The 12548-nt window shown below is 29.4% G+C and overlaps 1 protein-coding gene across 1 annotated transcript in view; it reads left to right on the top strand.

Moving 5' to 3' along the window:
• The first annotated feature begins 258 nt into the window (after positions 1-258).
• LOC114327747 (uncharacterized) overlaps positions 259-12548 on the top strand; it is a 34445-nt gene continuing 22155 nt past the window's right edge. The window contains exon 1 of the mRNA XM_028276453.2: positions 259-425. Coding sequence (XP_028132254.2) covers positions 381-425 — 45 coding nt within the window. The 5' untranslated portion in view covers positions 259-380. The remainder of the gene's footprint in view (positions 426-12548) is intronic.

Below are 12548 nucleotides of genomic sequence, written 5' to 3'. Positions count from 1 at the left end.
AACTTTGGACACAGAAGACTAGAAGGTGCTTATGAATTGTTAACGCTGTATATAAAAATGAATTTTCAGTATCGGTAGAATCCATCTTTGAACTAACATAATATTGTATGCATAGATAAGTGAATAAACAATGAGTCATAAACAAATTCAAACACGAAAAACACATTAATAAGTACAAGAACTTTGACTAATTTCTCTATTATTTATATTATCGGATAATTTAACATTGGTTTTGCCAAATGAGACAATGTTTGTTTGTTTAATGTCCGCACAAAAGGCAAGGTTAAATTTGCAGTTATAAAACTAATACTTTATTCACTGACATTGGAACTATTGTTATAGTTTTATTAAAGTGGTTTAAGAAGCAATAAAATCCAAATATGTTAAAGAAGTTGGTTGTGTATATTCTTGTTTCTGGATTTTTAGTATGTATTAAGTTTGTAGATGTGCAGTGTTTATAGAATATATTTATGGATATTTTGGGCCAATTCTTTAACACTTATTATGATTTGCATAATATGTCACATTAACAGTTTGTTGTGTAATTGTTTTTTATTTTCAATTATTATATAATTTTTAAAAAAACTAACAAATTTGATGTTTGTATCGATTCATTTTCTGCAGCTTTAGGTCTTCTTGGTTTGGATCTGTATCTGGTTTGGTGCTCCCGTTTTAGGCTTATCACGGTGTTCTATTTTTTTTTTTTCATTGTGTTCATCTTATCGAGAAGAATATTAAAACGTTAAAAATATAATGGTCTGTTAGATACCATTAAGTAGAGTATATTATTTGTCTTTTATCCTAATTCGACATATTTTGGTCCAATAAAATGGTATTTCGCAGAGATGTCTTTTTGCTCAATATATTTCTTTCTTTGATCTTATTTTATTAAGGGTTTCATTATTATTTTAATTTCTCATCTATTTGATTACCTATGTATGTACAGCAGCGGTCACTGGATAGTTTATTTACACCTTCATTTTTATAATTATTTTCATTTACATATTTATTTATCTTTTGTAATTTTATCTTTTTTAATCTTTTTTTTAATTTTAATCAACCTATCTTAGTTCGTCACTAGTAATTAAGGTCACTTTGACGTAAAAAGTGCGTTTAAACGAAGCAAAAATTTAAATAATATTAGATATGCAAGGGTATAAACTATTCAATTGCCGCAGCTGTACATGCATCTCATGATTTTTAGTTTAAGATTAAACATTAAACATTTCTTGCTCTCTTTGCTATTACCGAATTAATGCTTTAGTTAATTATACAGTGAGGGGCAAACTTTTTGAATATGTTAATTTTTTTTAGAATATGGGATTTTGTACACAAATCCCAAGTCGATTTTTATTTTTAAATTACGATTTTTTTGGCATATGTATCATATTAGTGACGTTATAAATATCTTAGTGTGATGACGTAACCGACGTGTACTAAACTTCGTTTTTAAACTAGGAGGAGTAATTAAACTTTACTTACTTACTTACTTAGTCCTAAGCCTTTCTACCTTTAGGTGTAAGGCTGTCAACTTTACTACGCCGGAATAATGCTTGTTTGTAATTGGTCCAACCGCAAGAAATTTGATTAAATTATGAAATTTGGACACTATTGATATTTATGAAATTTTGACACTATTGAGATTTAAAATATTTAGGTTAATTAAGTTATATCAGCGATTTTTTGTGTTTTCTACGTTATTCCTTTAATTATTAGATTTTTAGTCTGCATTTATATAAAAAATGGTTGATTTTAGAATTCTTTAGCGACGTATTAGTATAACATAATATTTATGGATTACCGTCGGAGGCCGACATGATCAACCAAAAAAGAAAATGAATCTGGTGATTTTTCTAGTGAAATTATTGGATGTGAATCGGTCTATTCAGTTTAGTCCTCCTAGTTTAAAAACAGGGTCTAGCTCTTTTGAAAAATTACGCAATTCCCTTTTAAGTGATAGTCGAGGAAATGAAGCATTTTGGCTCGCATTTTTTTCGTCCAAGGATCATTTCCTATATCATGCCGCTGTACGCTAAAACCTTGGGGGTGGTTGCCACCCCATCTCGGGGATGGGAATTTTTTATTACATTTTAACCATATAAATCGATGTAAAAGTTAATTCTAAGAAAAAAATGTTTTTTACATTTTCTTCGTAAAACTAATATTTTTCGAGTTATTCGTGGTTGAAATTAACAGTTTTTCGACGGAGAAATCGACTCTTTTAGAGGGTATTTTGAGAATAACTCGAGAAACATGCATTTAATCAAAAAAACTGTGGATATCGAAAATGTATATTTTAGTAACATAAACCGAACTGTTTTTCTGTAATATTTATACGACCAATCCAAACCGAGATACGGCATGTTAAAAGTTAGCTTTTTTCGTCAAATGCATAATTTGAAATAATCAAAGCCAAATAACGAGAAAACTTTGCATTATTCCAGAAAACCTTATATGATATTTTTTCAAGCATACAATAAGGTCTTTCATCAAAAAATAATAAAAAGTTTCAAACATAGAAATTGAGCAACTTATGATCAAAAAAATAAGTCGGTATCTGTTTTTCTCTACGAAAAAACAGTGAAGACAACCCCCTAACTACCCTCGTAATTAAAAATTGGTTTTAGGATTTCTGTCATTTCTTTTATATTTATATTATTAATACACCCAAGAAGTTTGACCTAGTTAAAAGGCCTAATTTTAGAAAAATTTTAGTTTAAAAAAAATGATTTTTTGCAATTTCGCATTTTTTATCATTTTATTCAAAATATCTCCGAAAATACTGGAGATACGAAAAAACTGATAGTTTACTAAATTGTAGCTCTATTAATAGCTAAACTTTTCTTATACATGGATTTTCATTACAGCGAACAGTTAGCGAGATATAGCTGTTTAAAACATCTATTACTGAGTAAATACCCCCTTATTCGAGCTATCTTACGGAATTTAATTTACACAGTCTTATAGCTCTCCAAAAATCCTACAAAACAATTATTGAAAAAACTTTTTATCGCAAAAATGAAGGAGGTATGTTTATAAAACTTAATTTTTTTTTTTCGAAAAATTCGAATAGTCCCCTTATAGGGCAGTTTCAATGTATATAATACCACAGAACCGGTTCGTATACTGGATTATGACTAAAAAACTATTTGTATGTGTATTTTTACATATTTGTAAATTCGTATTTTTGTGTAAATAAATGTTTTTGTATTTCTTTAATTCTACTTTTTTTTCTGTATAGATTTATTAAATTATCTACTTATAAAAATTGCAATGTTGATAAGGGTGGTTTTTAAGGGTTGAAATATTATGATATATCGTAAAGCATAAAACAATCATTATTTAACCAGTCAAAACCAAATTTTACCCATATTAAAGTTTACAATGCTTTTATATAATTTTTGACAATAAGGGGTAGCACACCCCTAAAAATAATCAACGCCCTTGAGCATGATATAGAATATGAAATACAGAGTAAGATGATCCTAACCCCAAATTTTTATGTAAACTGATGCAAGCCAAAATTATTCTTTTAGGATAAGTAAACTTTTTATATATAGCTTCAACAAGGGTGGTTTTAAGGGTTGAAATATTATGATATTTTATCTTAAAGCATAAAACAATTATTATGTAACTAATAAGAAGCAAATGTTGACAATATTAAAGTTTAAAATGTTATTTTATAAATTTTTACAATTAGGGGCGGGTTTTCACCCTTAAAAGACCAAAAGCGTACAACGGCTCAATATAGAAAATTAACTAGAGGGTGAAATGAGCCTAATCCCAAATTTTTGTACAAATCGATGCTGGACGAAAAAATTGCGAGGTTTTGCCATTTTTCCAGCTTTATTTCCTCGACTATGATATAAACATAAACATTTAATATTTTTATACAGGATGGTCAAAAATATTTAATTTTTGAATTAAATTATTTTACGCAATAAGTATGTACGGAATTTATTTAATACAAAATTAATTGATTGGTTGACTTACCTGTTAAGGAAGGACAATCATAATTGTCCTATCTTACATTTCGGACATTTGTACTAATGGTAGTGGCATTTTCTGGCCGCTGATCACAGTTTAAAAAAGAAGAATAAGAAAAAAGAAGATATTAGGCTTCTTGACACGTGACGTGCGCACATCACTGTTTTTTTTTTTTTTTATTTTGATCGCACAGAAACGGGTGGGTTCGAAAGAATCAAAGGGAGGGAGCGTACAAATGTTCGAAATGTAAGATAGGACAATTATGATTGTCCTTCCTTAACAGGTAAGTCAACCAATCAATTAATTGTCCTTCACATAACATTTCGAACATTTGTACTAATGGTAGGCTGTTGAAAGATTAAGCAATATTGTGCGATAATTAAACAACACTACATTGCAATCCAAAAATCGATACTTTACATTTTTTTTTAGGAACTTTACAAAAAAAAAAGAGAGAATGTATTAAAACAATTAAGAGTAATGTTTGTAAATAATAAGAACATTAATGTTCTTATGCAATAATAATAACATAAACATATAATTACAAACGTATAACAAACAGTAAACAAACGCAGAAGCATACATGGACTAAACAGACAATATAGTTTTTGCAAAGAGTCCCTAATCTTTTACTAGAGGTTTATTATAAAAAATATTAAATACTTGAGAATTTTCTGTCAATCCCGCCGTCTCTCTAATAGTTTCTATATTTAATCCAGCTCTAGCTCCTGCTGACGTAGATGCTTATCTAACACTACACCCTTTAAACATATTGGTGTCTATGTTACATAATTTTAAAACATCTTTTAGCCATCTACTCAAAGTCTTCGTGAATGCTGCTTTCTATGTTTTTTTTATTGTTATAAACAACTTGTCCTCTGATTGAGGACGAATGATTTTAGAAATCTCTAAATAGTGACATAAAGTCGATGCTACACACAACTGTGGTTTTTCTTTAAAATAGAGAAATCTTAAAATAGGTTGATTTTTATTTTTCGAAGAAGTCTTTATCCTATCTGGTATCATAATCGCAATTTTATCTTGATCCATGAAAATATTTTGAATTTTTATTAGGGATAGGGTTTGCAACCTGTGAGCTGTAGTCAGAGCAATTAACATTACAAGTTTGTAAGTAAGTTCTTTCAAGGAAAGACCTGTGAGAGGAAATAATGTTTCTAAATAAAATAATACTGGTTGAGGGTCTCAAGTAAATTGATATTTGGTATATATACCTTTGTAAAATTTTTTTAAACATGTTTTTATGATTTTATGGTATATGTATTATCAATGCCAATGCAGCTCTATGAATGTTTATAGAGCTATATGTATAATCCCGATCTACGATATATTTAATAAAATTAATAATATTTGATAATTCATAAGCAAAAGGGTCCATATTTTTTCTATACTATACCTCCACCATCTCTTGAAAACTGTATCATATAAATTTAGTGTTTTTGTTGTAATAGATGCAATCATAATTGTGATGGAATGCTCAGGAATACCTTTTCTTAAAAAAGCTTGCCTGACAAACATGCGATAGTCAGGGTAAGATGTTGGTGTCCCGGATATGGAAGACTAAAAGGGTGCAAAATTAAATTTTTACCAGGTCCTAAAATTATCTTTTTGCCTGATATCCAAGGTTGGTTGCCAAGGCTGATTTGGCCATTCTGCTACTACCACAATTCCTACTGCTTTGTCACATATGATTTTTTCTAAAACTCTTGGAATAATAGCAAAAGGTGAAGTAGAAAAGCATAAAATTTTAATCCATGCCAATTTAGAGTGAAAGCATCAACTTTCTCCGATTCGGGGTCAGGTTTCCAAGATACATACCTTGTACATTTTTTGTTAAGTTATGTGGCAAACAAATCGATTTCTGGAATATGAAGCTGTTTAAAAATTATATTAACACAATTATCACTTAAAGAATACTCTGTTCCTATTTTCAAAAATCTTGACTCTGAATCAGCAATAATATTTTCTTTTGTACTGATATAAGATGCAAATATTTTTAAATTTCTATTTTCACAGTATTGTCAAATTTCTCTGCAAATGTTGTTAAGATTAGATTAGAGTATTGCACACTCCCCATCTTGTTAATACAAGATACAGCTGTTGTGTTATCTATTCTTAGCAAAATATTACAATTCCTATATTCCTTGGAAAAGGATTTCAAGTCATTATATGCTGCCAATAGCTCAAGTACATTTATATGTAGTTCTCGCTGTCCATAACTCCAAAAACTATGAGTTTTATTAGCATTACAGTATGCTCCCCATGCTAAAAGAGATGCATCACAAAATATTTCAAGTACATAATCAGATTTTTTTATATTTTGTTCACTAATTGGTATGTTATATAACCACCAATTGAAATCGTTTTACAAGTATTTAGGTATGGTCATTTTTGTGTTAAAACTATTAGTTTTAGAAGGAGCAAGCCACTTTTCTTTTTCTAAATTTTTTAAGTATAATTTTCCATATTTAACTGAAGGACAAACTGCTACCAACTGACCGATTAAAACTGCAAATGATCTTATCGTACATGTACTTTTATTTTTGATGGTCTGAATACTATTAATTATTTTTTCTTTTTTTGTCAGCAGGTGCAAAATATATCATTTTATTAGAATCAAACGTAAAACCAAGAAAAGTTATAATTTTTGTGGGTGAAAGTATACTTTTTTTTTTTATTTATAGTAAATCCCAGGCGGAAAAAAGAACAAGTTTCAACAATATTTTCCTTAAATTCTAAATATGATTTTGAAATCAGTAAAGTGTCATCTAAAAAAATGACAGAAGTAAAGCCTCTTGTTCTTAGATTGTTTAAGGCTAGTTTTAAGGTTTTCGTAAATATAAAAGGCGAGATATTCAAACCAAATGGTAAGAAGTTGAAATGATATAGAATATTTTTGTACTCCAATTTTAAATATTTTTCTTTTTAATTTTCATGAAGAGGAATAGCAAAATAGGCATCTTGTAAATCTACTTTTGCCATAAAACAACCCTTGAAAAATGAGCTTGAGAACTGACCTATAGTCTTCCAACTTAAAATGTGGGGCTTCTATAAAGCAATTTAACTGTTTTAAATTTAAAACAAATCTATGACTTCCGTCCTTTTTGGGCACTAGACAATATGAAGAAAGGAATTGCTCTATTGTATGCTAAGAAGAAGAAATAGCTCCCTTATCTAGTAATTGCTTTATAGCTAAATCATACGACTCATTTGGGTCTATGAAAAACTTTTGGTGCTCTCTCTTGAGACGGCGTTGTTTTAAATAAAATATTAAAACCTTGGACCCAACTTAAAACTTTGTTGTCTGAAGTAATCTTTTTCCGGTTTTTAAAATAATTAGCCACATTTTCTGCTGATTTTTTATTTACCTTTAGTATGACCTCCTGGTTGTTCTGGTTGGGTTTTGATGCTGTTGTCTGCTCGTCTGTTTGTATCTCGATGTTGGTTGAGGATGATTTGGGTACTGGCTTTGTCGAAATCTTGGTCTGTTCGAGGCTGGATTGAAGTATAAACTCTGTTGATTGAAGTTGTAAGATTCTGGAAGTACTCTTGTTGGATGCTCAGTGGAAAAAACAGCTTGGCGTTGTGGCGCGGCCTTCGGATAAAAAGTGGCTTTTTGTGGCTTCATTATAGAGCTGACTTGAAAAGCTGCTGATCTTGTATCTTTGCTTTCTTTCAACATTTCAATCAAATTCTCCCCAAATAAATATTTATCTATAGGTTTCTCGTCTAATAATTTTTTAAATTTTAAATTTAATGAAGAACTGAGCAAAAATCTTCTGTGCAAGGACATCTTATAAAACACTTCTATATTGAAGTTTATGTAATTGGCAATTGTTTCGATATTCGACCTCTTTATAAAGGGACATAATACTTGCAGCTAAAATTGTTTGCATAGTTTGCAAGCCTTTATCTTCCCTAATTTTATTTTTATCTTTTATGGCAGATAAAATCTCAGAATTCAACTGAGGTGGGCAAAGTCTTTCGCAGTTTGTAGCAGGTAAGAATTTTTCTGTAAGTTTACCCACAATACTTTTGTCTAAGCCTTTGGAAAGGGAATAGTTTAGCCTTTTTGCTACATCTGGCAACATTTCAGAAGCATTAAGGTTAGTTTTTAGTGGGTCTTCCCCAATTAAGTTAATCATATTTAGAGAAATAGATTCTTTTTGTGTAGGTACCTCTCCAATGAAAAAATCTTCTGTCTGTTGTTGTGACTCCTCAATAAGTACTGCTGGTTGTAGATCTTCACTTGCCCTAAAATCTTCAATTATGCTTCAGTTATGCTCAAATTGCATTGGATCTCATTTTCTGTATTATTTAGTGAAACTGATGGGCTATGCACCTCCACAATGGTTTCTGTAATATTATTTTTAATATTTTGACAAAACCAAATAAAAATTTAGTGTAAGTAAACTTGCTACGCTTGAAAAGTGAAATCAAGGTAAAATGTACAAACAAATATTTAAATAAATATTATGTATTCTATTTTAAATTTCTGTGCTACTATAAAATACCTCTGAGAAATAGGAGCACCTCAAATAAATCATAAAGATTTTCTGGGCTATTAAAAAATACCCGCTTCCCTAGTATTATTGTTTGAAGATAAGCCAAACACAAATTTTGTGTATGTAACTTGCTATTCTTGTGATGTAAATTCGAAGTAAAATGTGTAAAATTAGTTAAATAAAAATATATTCCATACTATACTTCTGGGCCACTATAAAGTGCCTCTGAGAAATAGGAGCATCTCAAATAAATCATAAAGATTTTCTGGGCTATTAAAAAATACCCGCTCCCCTAGTATTATTGTTTGAAGACAAGCCAAACACAAATTTTGTACAAGTAACTTGCTATTCTTGTGATGTAAATTCGAAGTAAAATGTGTAAAATTAGCTAAATAAAAATATATTCCATTCTATACTTCTGGGCTACTATAAAGTGCCTCTGAGAAATAGAAGCAGGTCAAATAATCATAAAGATTTTCTGGGCAACTTAAAAGTACCCTCTGATTTATTGTTATATCCTTAATTATTTAGTCTGTATTACTTTGGGCTACCTTAAGGCACCTTTAATGAGACAAACAGTATATTTTTTCTTTGCAAAATGTGACGTTTTTGCATGTAATTTTCTACGAAATAAACATTTTCAGGAAAACCCGTGCAGTCCGGCAACATAGTGCCTGTTTTATATTCGAACAGGAAGATGGCGAAAAAACAGGTACTATGGCAACAGAAAAATATATTAATAACAACAAAATAAAAGACTCCATGTTTGAATTTGATTAAGATTGTCACTTTGTAAATAATTAACAAATATAGCTCTATTTATTCACGCTAAATTTAATTTAACTACCATAAGCAAATCAAAATAAATATCATAATATAAATACCTGAGTCCTTTTCATCCATTTCCTCTCTCAACTTTACCAATTTCTGTTGCAACTCTTCATATTTCCGCCGCTTTCGGGATAAACAACCACTCTTTGATGTCACACCTTTTCGGTATGAAAATTCTCCGGTGTGGACAAGCACACCTTTTTGGCATTTTAAACGCTTTTTAACAATTTTTATAAAATTATTTCGAACACGCGTGTGATCAGCCGCGCACAGAAAAAAACAGTGATGTGCGCACGTCACGTGTCAAGAAGCCTAATATCTTCTTTTTTCTTATTCTTCTTCTTTAAACTGTGATCAGCGGCCAGAAAATGCCACTACCATTAGTACAAATGTTCGAAATGTTATGTGAAGGACAATATATATTATTTACTGTCCTCATAAAACTTAAAAAAAGCAAAATGATTTTTATTTAAAGTAATTGTTCAAAATACCAACCGTCTGCCTCTTGACAATAACTGAACAGATGACGACAATCTTCGTGAACATTATGGATCATTTCTGGAGTTATATTACAAATTACCAATTTAAGTCTACTTTTTAACTCTTGTAAATTTTGTGGTTTGCCGGTGTATACTTTTGATTTTAAGTAGCCCCATAGAAAAAAATTAAGTAATATGAAATCTGGAGATCTTTGTGGCCACTCTATTATTCCTCGTCTACCAATACATTTCCTAGGAACACAGTAATTCAAAAAGTCACGAAGAGGTAGTGCAAAATCAAGATTTGCACCATCTTGAGAAACCATATGTTTGACTTGTCAAATTACGATCTTTTTCATTAGGAAGCTTTTCTTACTTTTAATTTTAGGTAGGAAGCTCTTCTTCTTCCTACTTTATAAATAAGCTCAATACCTATTTTACTTCGGTATAATACTCTGGGCTAATTAGCAAAATTCATGGAAAAGTTATTTACCAGCAATTTTATTGATGGAATCGAATTAAAAGATCCTATATATTAATAATATAGGTATGCAAAGTCCGCAGATAGTGTGCTACTTTTTTTATAAACAAAATGGCGCCGACAAATCGTATTTTTTTCAATTATTGCTCTATAACTCCGAAGATTTTAACTTTACAACAAAAACACTCAAATAAAAATTCACCGCAATTAAATTCTGCATAGAGATATGTTTTTCACGATTTGCTCCGATGAAAATTTTCCTCGGAAAATGCGGGTTTTCCTAACAAAAACAATAATTTTCAAATAAAGTTTGAGGTAAATAATTATTAATCAATAATTAAATAACTTAGTGACATCAAAGATTTCTTAGTATATATTGTAATTCCAGAAGCCGGTGAAAATTAAACGAATATTTTAGCAACAATTCAATTGTTAATTAACAATTTACGATCGCAATAATAACCAAAATAATCATGATACATTGATCAAACTTATAAAGATTATAAAGATGAGATGCTTGTTTAATATTTTATCGACAAAATATAAATTTTTCTTTTTTTTGCATAATCTTTAAATTTTGAAAAAAACAAATAGTTATAATACGTTGGTCTAATTAGTAAAGTACAAAGAAAGGTTATTTACCAGCAATTTTATTGCTTTAATCGAATTATAAGATCTTATATATTATTAATATAGGTATGCAAAGTCCACAGATAGTGTACTACTTCTTTTATAAACAAAATGGCGCCGACAAATCTTATTTTTTTCAATTATTGCTCTATAACTCCGAAAATTTTAACTTTACACCAAAAATACTCAAATAAAAATTCACCCCAATTTAATTCTACATAGAGGCATGTTTTTCCCGATTTTCTCCGATGAAAATTTTCCTCAGAAAATGTGGGTTTTCCCAACAAAATCTCGAATTTTCAAATAAATTTTTTGGGCCAGTAATTATTTATCAATAATTAAAAAGCTTGGTGAAATAAAAGCTTTCTTGGTATAGATTATAAATTCAGAAGCGGGTTAAAATGAAACGAATATTTTAGCAACAATTCAATTGTTAATTAACAATTTACAGTCGCAATAACAACCAAAATAATCATGAGACATAGATATATAGATTATAATATATACATAGATTATAAAGGTGTGATGCCTATTTAATATTTTGTCGACAAAATATAAATTTTTCATTTTTTTGCATAATCTTTAAATGTTAAAAAAAATTGTTATAAACAAATTAACATTTCTTAAAAATTGTTTATTATATTCTAATTTTAAAAAATACTTAAAATGCGTATTTCATAGGTCTTGAAAAGGAATGCTTTAAAAAAAATTTCCAACCATTTGCAAAAAAGTTAGGAAACAGCAAAATAAATATATACGATATCTCCATTGTTTATAATTTGTTTTAATTGTTTCAAAGCTTAAAAGTAAGTCTATGGTACAATCTAATTACTCACAAAAAATGTCAAAAATTAGTGCAATGGTTATATTTTAATCAAAGATTAAAAATACTTTTTTTTTAAATTTTTAGCGCGAAAGTAGGCTTGATACAGAGCCGGAGATAAAATGTTCACTCGAAGCGACTGACACGCTTAAACTCGCGCGAGTTGTGTATGTGGGCGGGTAGCTACGGTACTGTATTATTCTACTTTCGCGCGTGTAAATTACAAAAAAATATATTTATAATCTTTAATTAAAATATAACCATTAAGCTGATAATCGATATTGTTTTAAAAATAATTAACTTGTACTTTAAACTCACTTCTACGCTTTGAAAGAATTAAAAAAAAATTATTAACACCCTAGTAATAGTATGTTTATTTTGCTATTTCATAACTTTTTTGCAAATGGTTGCAAAAAATTTTTGAAGCATTCGTTTTCAAGATATTTGAAATTCGCATTTTAGCTATTTTTTAAAATTACAATATAATAAAAACTTTCTGAGAAACGTTAATTTTCCGCAAATCGCCAGGAAATTTTGACATTCCTGTCAAAATTTCTTGAAGAAAAAGTCAGGACTTCCTTACTGTAAGGAAATGTCATTTCCTTACTGTAAGGAAATAATATTTCCGTACAGTTGTTAGTGTTCTACATAAATGATAGAAAACACATTGCTATTAAAACCTTGTAAATTACCTTAATCATTAAATTTTCTTTATCTGGAGCTTCCTGGATAAATTTTTCAATTTCTTCCTTCGTTAAAATCTTAGATTTCTTTGCCCTATAACCTTGAGCTTG

Source organism: Diabrotica virgifera, chromosome 3, assembly GCF_917563875.1.
Source record: "Diabrotica virgifera virgifera chromosome 3, PGI_DIABVI_V3a".
NCBI lineage: Eukaryota > Metazoa > Arthropoda > Insecta > Coleoptera > Chrysomelidae > Diabrotica > Diabrotica virgifera.
The sequence above is the reverse complement of the archived record's forward strand: the minus strand, read 5'-3'. Positions and strand labels throughout refer to the sequence as shown.